We start from the raw sequence: 13,084 nt of genomic DNA, 5'->3' as shown, positions 1-13,084 counted from the left end.
CTGGCGTTTGAAATTATTTCATCTCTGTGTTAAACCTGGTTTGACGTATTACTCATTTCCATTTTATCTATAGAGTTTGTAAAAAGATAAATACGTTCTTCTGACCTGAAGCATAAAAAGTCAGTCCATTTTCTCTCTACGATTCCAAAAGCAGCCATGCACTAAAGTAATGACAAATTACTCCATTGAGATGCTCAGAGTATCCTCTCTGTCTTCGTCTTAGGATCTGCGTCTAAGAAATTTCATTGTTGTTAAACTCTCAGCTATGTCCCTGATAGGAATTCAAACTTCTATATTGAGCGTACATTGCAATTCTAATTTTCATAGAATTTTAAAGCTATATTCAGACTAGCATGTATCTTATATACATCTTTGAGAATAAAGAAATGCGTGAAATAAACGACGAACAATGGTTTCTGGCCAGCAGCCTGGACAACAGGAGAAACGATTGGGTTGCCTACCTCACATGCAATATGTTCCACTCCTCTACACAATTTCAAGAATTTACATCTGTATGTTCGACAGGTTTGAATATACAGTCTCCTTAATTTGAGAGCATTTACGATCACCTCCACCCCAATCATTTCCCAGATTCAACCTGTTTTAGGTAAGTTATGACGTAAAATAAAATGGGACTAGTTCGAAAATTACATGTTACATAACAAGAGATGTAGCTTCTAAATATTCGCCGCAAACTCAGTCGTATCTAACTATGAACAAAAGCTAGTATGAAACGAGAAGCATAAATGTTACAAGAAGGTTTTGGATAGCGTAAGAAACCCTTTTACAGTTTGGGTGGGTAGGCTGTTAGACAGCGGTGTTTTATTAAATTTATTATTTCGGTTGCTACTAGTTAAGCACGGAGAGTGAGAATATTTTCCTGAAGACCTCCTTTTCAACTTATTTTCTTCCAAAATTATTAAGACAGAATATTATACGAATTTATAGATTTGTCCAGAAAGTAATTTGACTAAGTTCAGAAAATAAAATTTATTTATCCGATTGGTACATGTTAAAATTCTTCGAAGTGCTCTTTTGGTTATCGATACACTGCTATCAGGGCAATTTCTACGGAGCGTAAACCTCCTGGAAGTCATACCCCGTCAGAACACCCGTCGATCCTGCTTGGATGGCTAATGCCTCGTCTAAACGGCGACTTTTCAAGCTTCTTTTGAGCTTAGGAAATAGAAAAGTGTCGGGCTTACGGTGGCTACATCAACGTGGCAATGTCAATTCTAGACAGTAATGATATTACAACGAACGCGGTGAGACTCAGCGTGTTATTATGATGGAGTTTAAACCATTTGGTAATCTCCAGTCAGACCCGATTGACTATCTCGGAAGTGTTTCAGGACTTCCAAGTAGTAAGCCGCAGTGACAATCTTCTCTTGAGGCAGATTCTTTGTCAAGTCTTGAAGTCTTTCAAGATTTTGAAGTCTTTGTGTTCTACCTCTTTCTTGTCAAAGAAGGGGCATTGTTTTCATCCTGGACTTGGACATTCTTACCCTTTTGGGGAGTGGGGAATTCCTGGTGTACCACTCCGAACTTTGATACTTGTTTTAGGGTGGTATTGGGACACTTATGCTTTGTTACCTGATATTACGGTTGTCTAAATTTACCGGTTCACTCTCCATTTGCTCCATCATTTTACGGAAAATGTCGTTTTTCCTGAAGTCAAAATCATTGAGCACACTATTTTAACGTGCCAAAGAAAACAAAGTCTTGATTTAACGCGCGTCAGATTGAATGGTTCTAATATCTCTCACGTTTAACCATTACGGATCTTAATATCTTAAATGCCTCGTAGTCTCTGGATCGTGGACGCCTTGTATCTGGTGCGTCCTGACGTGCCTCGTAGTCTGTAGATTGTTGACATTCTGTACCTTGGTGCGTCCTCAGTGCCTCATAGTCTATAGATCGTGGAGTCCTGTACCTGGTACAGTCAGAAAGAAAGTATTCTTCAGTTGACAAATTTGTTTTCCTAAATAACTCATCAATTAATTAACCTATTAGAGTATCGACTTTGGCAAGTTGTCAAGTTATAGCTACTCTAAGGATAACAAGATCAAAATTAATACATTTGTTTCCGCATTGGTAAAAGAAAATTTGTCAACTATCAAATACTTTCTTTTCCGTTTGTACGTCTTGACTTCCCTGCAGTTTATGGATCATGGACGTCCTGAGTACCCCGTCGTCTATGGACCGTGGATGTCCTATACCTGGTGCGCCCTGAGTGCCTCGTCTATGGATCGTCGATATCCTATACCTGGTATATCCTGAATGCCTCGTCGTCTATGGGTCGCCGACATCCTATACTTTGTGCACCCTGAGTGCCCCATCGTCTGTAGGCCGTGGACATCCTTTACCTTGTGCGCCATGAGTACCTCGTCGTCTATGGATCGTGGACGTCCTATACCTGGCGTACCCTGAGTACCTCATTTTGGGCCATTTACGTCCTATACCTGGTGTGTAATAGAGGATTTCATAGTAGTTCTTAAATTTGTTGACCGCTTATCTACCAGGGTTGATATGTTTAAAATAAAATGTTTAAAACAAGTGTTTAAAACAAGTTTAAAACGAGGGCTGTTGTTTTATTCAGTTTGTTTTAAACGTTTTAAACAAATTGTTTTAAACGTGTTTTTTTTTCGATGGTGGTTGGACATGTTTAAAACAACTAAAATATCATATTGAAAAAGCTAATTTAATTTTCTAACAAACAATGCATCCTCCGCAGGATTTGTGAATTGAATAAATTACAAGCAGAGTTATATTCTCATTATAACAGCAATTACTGAACGAAATTCTGCACATCGATATGCGTATAACTAAACCAACAGAAATTTAAATAAACCATTGAAGTATTTGAACATTTCCTAATTTCCAAGAATAACGGAGATTAAACACACTATACAATACAACTCATAAAAAAGAGCAGTGACTAGCCTATAAAGAGCAAATGATATATTTTAACTAAAGTTTTCAAGATTCATCTCTATCTGCAACATGGATAACTAACAATGATTAGTGTCTACGGCATAACAACACAATTAACCTTTAGACGCCCACCAGGGATTTTAACAAAATGGTAGACTCACGTTCGGGGCTCTGGTGACCCCCCTAATTATTACGGAGTCATGATTTATACACCATTCGAAAGCTTGTAGACCACAGATTCCAACGAGGTAAGATTCGTGAAATTTCCGCCATATTCGTAGAAAAAGAACAAACATAATTAAATGATTAAAAAATATGAAAATATTGACTTTGCGGGGCCCTAGCAACCCTTGCAGTCATCCTTCGCTAGCAAAATGACGCTAATGCGTAGGCCACATACTTGTGATAATAATATAAGAAATTGTAGCCATTGCTGCCATTGCGTAATGAATTCGTTTTACGTAGGAAATATTTTCAAAAAAATATGCGCAGAGAAACATTCATTGAATTAGACATTTTCTCCCCTCCCCCACCATAGTACCACGTCCATATGCAAATCATTTTTGCTGCACAAATCATATATACGAACAAGAATTATGCTTCTAGACCACTTCAGTGAAATATATCTTGTCTTACATGGAACCGTCATTAAAATAAATATAATTAGCCAAATTTGACCCCCTCTTCCTCTATAAACAATAAGTACACATACAGGTTACTATCATGTAGGGGATTACTTCATTAATTCACATACCAATTTTTATGGATGTACCACAAAAGGGGGAGGAATGGCCCCCAAAATCTGATTTTAAAAAATTGATGAAAAATTAAAAAAACGAACTTCATCCTCCTCTCTCAGCCGTACATACGTACCCCTTACATACATAAAATGAATACTGGCGGAAATCTTCATCCCTCAGGAATACTTTGGTACCAAATCATTTTTCTAGCTTAATTAGGGGCTGAGTAACTGATGTTTATTGTAAAAATAAATGCAATTTACGTCAGAAAACTGAAACTGTAAAAACTGGTTAACTTTGTCCGCCTTCCTGCTCACCCATATAAGCAAGAAGTGTAAATACACAATATTATCATGTAGTTGCCTACTTTATTGCTTCACGTACCAATTTTTATGAATCTATCCCCCAAGAGGGGGAATGGCCCCCAAACAACTGTTGAAAAAAAATATAAAAAACACGATATTTACCCTCCTCCTACCCCTATGTGGTACCCCCACATGCATAAAATGCACACTGGCGGAAAGCTGCATCTTTCAGCAATAAATTGGTACCAAAACCATCTTCGGGCCTTAATTAGGGATTGAGCCATTGAGGTTTAAAGCGATGACACAGAAGTTGCGTCAATGGGCGTATAAGATTAAGAATGCTGATGACCAGTAGAACGTAACACAAAGAAACTAAACTATATAGCCTATTCCGTGAACGGAGATAGGGAATATCCCGATTTCTTTCTCCGGAATTGAATATTTGGACGGATCGAGATTAAGGAAGTTCCCGAAATTTGATCTAGCTGTTGAATATAGATGGCAAGCAATACATACCTGTGAGAGTGTAAAAATATAATATGCAGGTATATATATGCCTATTTAGATTTTTGTTTTAAACAAAATAAACATTTTAAATGTTTTTTTTTTGGGGGGGGGGTTAAAAGAAAGTACTTTGTTTTAAACCTTAAAAACCTTTTAAACAAAAAAAAACATATTTTAAGCATAAAATACGTTTTATTTGTTGTTTTTTTTTAATGTTTTCTTCAACATTACACAACTGTTATCTACACGTCTTCCTCATGCCTTATTATTTTACTAACTTTTTCTCTTCAGAAGCATGTGTAGGCCAGTATAATGTTTGTGGTCTGTTAACTGGCGAGAGAGCCAAGAGGCTACCAGACGAAACTAGCATGTTTTTTTCTTTCATATTAAACTTCTAGGAATCTTGTGTAATCCCACCATATGAAAATCAAAGAACTTTTGGACACCTAACATACTTTTGTTTTTCTATACAGGACTTTCCCTAATAGAGTATTTGAAAATTATTTAAGAAATGTATTGTTATTGCGAGTAAAATGAAGATTAAGAACCGCTTATAAGAATGGGGTAAAATATGTATTCAGTAAAAGCGTTCCATTTTTATAAATGTTTATCAATTTGTCAAATTGGCTGTCAACGTGGTCCAGACTGATTGCTGACTCGAGCAATCAGGATAGGAATGTTCATACTATTCTATTGTTCGACAACTTTTAGTCATCGAAGAAAATTTAGAAGAAATTGTAAGAGGAAATCAAGCAATAGTATGAATTAACAGTAAGCGTTACTTGTTGACGCTATGAAACCGAATGTCTTTGGTGTAGGAGATCTGATTGGATACCGAAGCTCAAATGGTTCGGATCAAGGATGTGCACGAGTCGAGGCACGTCTTTAATAGAGTCTCGAAAACGAGATTTCAGTTGAGACATGCGTTGTGGAATTTGAGACTAGACGAGAATTTTCGTGCTGAGACTAGGGTTGCCAACTCTGGAAAGTCAAAAAACCGGCACCCACTCTAAATTTCCTATGATATAGGTCTAAGTGTGAAGTATTTCTATTCGGACCCATCCATGGGAAGTTAATGTACTATCGTGAACAACAATGCATTAGCACCTATATTCTGCATATCCTTAGTACATTCACTAATAAGCTTAATAGATACATTGTGCTATAAATGAGAAACTGAAATCGGCATTGATCATTTTATTATATTTATCAGTAACTGACACTTTAAAAATTATGGAAACAGATGAACAAAAGTATATTAATCTTTGTGTGTCAATTTTGAATTTGGAAAATGAAATTTATTCTTTAAACTTATACTTCAACTACAGGATATTGCTCAAAGAAGTCCTTTTTTCCCCTCTCAATAAATGTATAAAATTCCTTACAAGTAAATTTTCCCTGATACACTCCCTGTCATCTCCTTAAAATTATCTAAACAGATGAACAAAATATATTAATTATTGATATACGGCGAAAGGTGTCAGTTTTAGATTTACAGAATGAAAGTTACTTTTTAAATCTGTACTTTGAACTAGATGAAATTGCTTCGAACTAGATACAAATCTGAAAATACCAGTCAAAGGGGCTGATAAGAAGTTTGTACCGGTCGCCGGCTTTAATCAAAATAACAGTAGTATTTCCGACCAGGCCGGTGAAAAACCGGCCAGTTGGCAGCCATAGCTGAGAAACGAGATTACTCGTGAAAAATCTCGTCTCAAATGTGTGTGTAAAAAATTATATTATGTTAAAAATTATTTCGAAAGACGTATTCACTCATCTGTCGGCCTTGGAACCAATACTGTTATTTATTACTTTAAAAGGGTAGGGAATACCTAAACCTAATAGTTAACCTTTCGAAAATAAGTGTCAATCTTCATTCCATTTCAGTTAATCTAAATTAAAAATTGCCATGGTACTTGAAAGCAATTACTTCAAATATATCAATAATACCTAAGCTTTTATCAAGTTATATAGTTTGTATACAAATAGTGATCAACTGCACTTCATAAATTCTCTAAGTGAGGAAGTATCAGCCTGTAGTAAGTCTTGTATTTTCGTTACCTTAGTCGAAATAATAACTTCTGCGCTATTCCCTTTCCCAGTAAGTTTAATTATGAAATTGATGTGTTGCAGATTATATGACATGGATATAAGAATATGTTACTTATAATTCTTCAATAAATACTATAATATCAGTTTGCTGATGGACCTGGTGATGCTACATCTTAAATGAAAGTTGAATGATCAGTTGGTAAATACTGACTACGTAGAAGTGTTAACACAACAATAGATCAACTACGTCCGCCACGCACACTATCATTTTTCACCCCTTCTCCACTCCCTCATTTAAAGTAAGCCTGTATTTGAAGGATGTTTCATTAACAATTAGAGTTTGCTAACGTCTGCAGCGTTTGTATGTACACATGTCCAAAATGATTGACACATAGCCTATCTATAACTGTTTTCTTGTAAGAATATGTGATAATGATTTTGCATTGTACTTTTAATATTGATACTATGTGTATAATCGGGAAATGTATATGTAGTAAATTTCATAGGAAAAGAATTATAAATACGAAAATTAAAATGAGTAAACAAAATGTTGCTAAATGGACAAGAAAGTTTTACTTTCGTTTTATTGTTCTTATTTACTACTCTTGACATGAAATTTGCCACATACATGTCTTTGCCAATTACACACATACTATCATAAGAAATACCGGGCAAATTCGTTATCAAAGTATATTCCTACAACAACATACTTATCGACATGCGCCAATAATTTTGGACATGAGTGTACGTATGCATGTGTCCTTGTTGAGTTAATAACTATTTCTTGCATCGCTGGAGGAGGGACGGATTTAGTTATTTCCTGCTTTATTCAAAGTCGTTCTTTGTTGTGATTAGCATAATACTAAGAGTGATAATCGCATGATCAAATCTTTAGTCAAACCCTTAGTATGATGCTACTCGAACATAATGACTTATTTAAGCCCTTTTAGCTCAGAAGTGTCACAAGCATTTTATTCATTATGCTAATCTCGTTGTGCCAGTATCCTTTATGAAAATTCCAGATTGTTTTGCTTTTTGCAGCCAAACATGCCTTACTTCATCTAATAGAATTAAGTATTCATTTTGTAATCAATTATAGTTCTCAGCATTTTAATTTTAATAGCTTTTAACTTTTCATTGTATTTCAAATGCCTGTTTTTAGGTAGTTCATTAAGAAAATCCTTTTGACAAGAGTGAAACCTGCCTATGTTGACTATTAAAAAGTGGCCAATAGACAAGTGGCTAACTTACAGAAAATAAGTAATCTCGACGTGTTTTAGACTAGAACTTCTAATATTGCTCTATAGTAAAGATGTTTTTCTTCACCTCACTACTTCGTCCATATCTTTTCCATATTCGAAGCTGGATTTTACCTGAGTGCGATTTGGAGCCAATGGTTTCCTAGTCTTCATATACTTTATCCGCTTTTTAGGTACTATAACAGTTTTTCTAATTCTTATGGTGACTTATTGTATTACACCTTCCTAATTTCTCCTATAAGAATTTAATTGCCTTTCTGCTCAATTCACTAAATTCTCTCGAATTTTCCCTCACTTTCGCAAATCTTCCCATTTCTACTTGCTTCATTTTCCTTCTTAAATTCTAGAATACACAGCTTATTCTTACTGCCAACTTTTCAACATACCTTTTTCATCTTCCTCAAAATCATCTCTCTCATTAAAAGGCACTTCTGTGCCTAGTTTCTATATTCTTTCGTGCTCTATTTCTATTTACTTCCACAACATGTTATTGAAATTTCCCTATCTTGTTGCGTTTAAGTTTATTAAATATTAGCTGACTTAAATTCGCTGACCATACATTCTTTTCCCATCTTCAGTGGATTTTTTTTAAAAATTCAAACTTTAGTCTAGAACCCAAGATTCCTAGCTCTTTCCCTGTCTTGTTAGAAACCCTCCTACCACAAGTTAGTTCCTGGATATATTTCTTTTCAAGTTACGTTTCTCTGAAATTCAGAACCAACTACTTTACTTTCACACCTTCAAACTGTGTATAGTGTCCCAGTTTCGATTCCCGGTAGTAGATCTTTGAACACATCACTTTCACCTCTTTTTTCAAAAAATAGTTCACGAATTTAATTTGTGTAGTTTTCTAAAGAATACAAATTACTTACTGAACTAACCAATGATTTTTAGGTGGTCGTATTTCTGGTTTAGTTTGTAATGTAGGCTAATAAAATCACTGAATTGAAGACATTCTTTCAGAATTGAGAACACATTGTCCGCGATAACTCAGTGCTTGAGCACTTACCTCTGATTATGGGGTCACTGGTTCGATCTCAGCGTGCGCGAAGTAGGATGAGTTTTCTTGGGTTAATCCAGTTTTCGCCCACTTTTATTTAACCATTTTGTTCATAGTAATCAATCTCCCTTGGTCTTGGAACATAATCGTGAAACAAAGTAAAATGTATTCTAAGTGGTATTTACTAAGTAGTTACATACAGAAATTTTTGGGTTACGTTTTTCACATGTTTCGAGAAATGTGAGAAAGTGCTGTGGGGACTGAAGCACAAACATTTCATAAGATATGTGTGTGTGTGTGTGTATATATATATATATATATATATATTATATAATCTATAATCATGGTCCGGAACTGGGCGTACCCCCTAATTGTTTTCTGTTTTAGGTTTTACCCACATTTGTTTGCTAACATTGCTTGGCATTGTATGGCAACATTACTATACATATTTGTTTTCTGCTTGGTAACAGTTACCTGAATCAGACGTTTCCTGGCCGCTGGACTGGAAGAGGTTGTGCATCTTCACCAGCTCCCTTTGTGTGGCCTCCAAGTTGTCCCGATCAGACGACACCAGACAATACTCTTTGGGGATTTCATAAAACAAGTAATAAACACTCGATATCACACAACTCAGGGATTACGAGCAGCTGTGGAACACTCCTTCACCCTCGTGATTCCGGAGTATCTCCGCAAAATATCTGCGAGAACTTGGCACAGAATTCAGCTGTTACAACATGGATGATACCAATGTTTATGACTTACGACTTCAAGGTAACTGTACAGACATTCTACCATAACTAACACTATACTGTTAAAAACTAAAGTGGGGGTACTCCCACTTCCGGCCCACCCTATATATTATTCCATCGTTTTTGTATTATCAGCTACTTCCATTATATTTTGTGATGGTTGATACATATAAGAACGTTGCGAAGTTGCCACAAACTTCTAATTTTTCCTTTACCATGTATTATTTTTGACTACTCGAAAATTAGACGTCAGGAAATTCTAGAATAGCCAAGACAGAACTCCTCGAAACAAGAGTCGATACATACTATTGAGACGAGACACGAGTAGAGAGCATTAAATTTCGATTCGTCTCATGCGCATACTTAGTTCGAATCTCACATTAAACTGTAGCTCCAAGTGTTATAGCCTCGCTACGGAAGGGAACGCTAAACTCAAACCAAGTTATAAAGTCAGCTGTATTTGACCAAACGATAGCACAGCTGAGCCTAGAATCAGTGCTGCAAGCAATGCCAAAAAGTCGCGTAACGCATATTTACTAACACTTGCTAGATAAATATCTCTAAGTTGTGACACAGCCAATGCTGTCAAGCTCTCCGCATCCTCTGTCTCCCACGACTTGGCTAGCCTTCCTAACAGCTACAAGTCTTCCCTGTTGGTCTAGTGGCTAGCGTGCGTGCTCGCCTTTGAGCATGCGATCCGGATTCGATCCCAGGGGAGAAATTTGAATGCATTACACTGGTTCGGATTCAATTTAAAGCTATAGGTCCACATCTTAGAGTTTCTGCTGAAAATGTATGCTAAACTCCAACCAACAAGTTCAGGAAATAATATTACTAGTGATTCATTATGATTTACATTTGTATTTTTTAAGTGCATTTTCCTTTCGTTAACACATTAACTGCCTCATGAGTAATTCACGCTAATTTTATTCCCGAGGCTTCGAGACAAATATTGTTCACATCCTTCATTACTTTGCAAACCGCGAGGGACCCAGGCAACTCAGGCTACCATACTGTAGCTTCGTGGGCAAAAAAATGCAGTTGGTTCCTGGAAATTTATTATTGTCGCAATAAGTTCTTAACATATTTTCGTGATAAGACACCATGGTTCGCAGGAATTTTTTCTAGTGATGCAGTCAATGTGTTAAAGCTACGCTCTTGGACCGGTATCAGTGTTAATTTACCTTATTCATTAGATGACTGCATTTATTCAGACAATGTCCCGTACTACTTAGGTAGGTATAATGGTTTTCTTAAGTATTCAAACTGTAGATTTATCGAGACGCCACTTTAGAACATTATTTTTGAGAACACTTAAAACAGAAGATTAGGAGCAATGTCTGAAGCCAGTCTGGGAAGTCAATGACAATTTAGTGTGCCCAACTATTCGTAAACAGCTCCAGGAAATGTGTACCTAGAGAATTCCAGTTTCGGTAGTACCTATCAGTACACAAAATTTTACAATATTGAAGTATTTTTATAGGTTCAACTCGGTTAAGTCAGCTCAGTTTATTGCAGAGTTTTAGTTCTATGACTAATACAATCTATGAACTTGAATTGTCATACAGCACATGAAAGTTAATGCTAGAATTTGAATCTTGGTTAATTCACATTCAAAATGTGTGATCTTTTCAGACTTTTTCCTCTGCATATAGATAAGAGTTAACACTCTTATAGTATTTAGTTTGTTCTTGATTGCATATATTGCTACTTAAAGTGAAAATAATTCGTACTCTTATTGTGGTAAGAAATTTAAAATTTATTTTAGAAACTGCCAAACATTTACATAAAATTTCAACAGAACATAGAACGTATACATTTGCCCATTTAAATGTGATTTATAAGCAATTTATGTAAAATATATAAAGTTACTTTCGTATTCTACAAAAAAAATATAGATCGAATAGTTTTGTATTCACTATAGATCATTTCCAACATTAGAATAATTTAACAGTTTCCAGCTGTTACATGTTCTCTAAAATATCAAAAATTTAGGCTATAAAACACGGAGATCAAGCAGGCTTACTTCCTTTTAAAAATTTCCATTCAAAACATACAATATGAGCATGAAAATATCCACGTATGAACTTTGCGTATATGGCTTTCATGTTCTCGTGGCTCATTCTGAAAGTAAATTTAAAAAATATGGAGTTAAATTTTACATTTGAAAATTTAAAATGCACAATACTTAAGTCTATACATAATGTATAACAAATATGATCAAATAGAACTTAAAAGTCAATCAAACAGTTCTCAAATTGTTGACGCATATATCTTTCGTGTGTTTAGCCCTGAGCTGGTTCTACGAATTGGTACTATATTAAGTTGCTTTCTAATCGTATGTGTAGTGTATTCTACTTTAATATCTCTAAAAAAAAAAATGTTCTTTCATTTGTTGTTCTATTGGTTAATTGTTCTGGTACTATTGTATTGAACATGACATGTCTGGCTCCGTGATTTGAATTCCTTGTGCCGTTTGTCAGATTGACTTCAAATCGGGTGCGTATTGGTTGGATTTTTTTAAAGTGTAAAATTGTGCCTCGCAATTCAATGGACAACGAGGGAATGGATCGAAGACGGAAGTGTTCATTTATTTAGTTCTGTAGTTTGTGATTTTTTTTATTATAGTTTTTTTTTCCTCCAGTGTTTTCTTTTTTAATATATGATATTTTGTGTTTGTGAAACTTCCTGCCATCGTTCGCTCCCGAGTTGACCATTGGAAGTTGCCCGTTTCATATACAGGTAAAAGTAGTGTTAATTTAATGTATAATTAAATTCAATTATTTTTGCTAATTTGATATGAACCTTCTGTTACTACCGTGTTTATTATATTATATATATATATATATATATATATATATATATATATATATATATATATATATATATATATATATATATATATATATATATATATATATATATATATATATAATAAAAGATTAATTGAAATTGAAATTTGAGGATATACACTATACATTTATATCTTGTTCTACTGGATATGAGCTTCACTTATATATCTATTTGTTGTTTACTTGTTCTATATGATCTCGTTAATAAATTGTTCATTGGTATACCTTTTAATTGAGGATAATGTTTTGATTTTGAAAAGCCTCTGGTTTCTACTATATATGCCTAAGGGGGGTATCCAATCTAATAGCGTGCCGTTATGTATGTGTTGTATATGCTGCTGCTATGATGCAAGGAAGTATTGCTTATTATTAAATTATCTCACTAGTGGTACAGTTCCTTGACTTCCGGTGGGGCATGTATGATACACTACATATGGCATTATGAATAATTAGGAACTGGTCTAAAATATAGTTGCTGTGGACTGGGCTTACAACAAGAAAATTCAATATAGTAATTTTTTAAAATGACTTTCAACCATAAAATGGCAAGTTCTAGGTTATGTATTTACTATGACATTAGTGACCATATATTCCTAACTACTAGAAATGGATTTGAAAACTGATTCAAATTTATGAAACTTCAACCCATTCAACACACTTATTTAATATAATATACAGGGTGTCCAATA

General features: G+C 34.9%; 1 protein-coding gene across 2 annotated transcripts in view; it reads right to left on the bottom strand.

Annotated features, from left to right (window-relative positions):
* Window positions 1–11,278: 11,278 nt before the first annotated feature.
* Window positions 11,279–13,084, bottom strand: part of LOC145694191 (uncharacterized) — a 79,086-nt gene continuing 77,280 nt past the window's right edge. For both annotated transcript variants that reach the window (XM_081770304.1, XM_081770303.1), the window contains exon 5: window positions 11,279–11,667. In XM_081770304.1, coding sequence (XP_081626430.1) covers window positions 11,663–11,667 — 5 coding nt within the window. In that variant the 3' untranslated portion in view covers window positions 11,279–11,662. The remainder of the gene's footprint in view (window positions 11,668–13,084) is intronic.

Source organism: Thermobia domestica, chromosome 9, assembly GCF_964235325.1.
Source record: "Thermobia domestica chromosome 9, izTheDome1.hap1.1, whole genome shotgun sequence".
Lineage (NCBI taxonomy): Eukaryota > Metazoa > Arthropoda > Insecta > Zygentoma > Lepismatidae > Thermobia > Thermobia domestica.
This window is presented reverse-complemented; position numbering and strand designations above follow the sequence as displayed.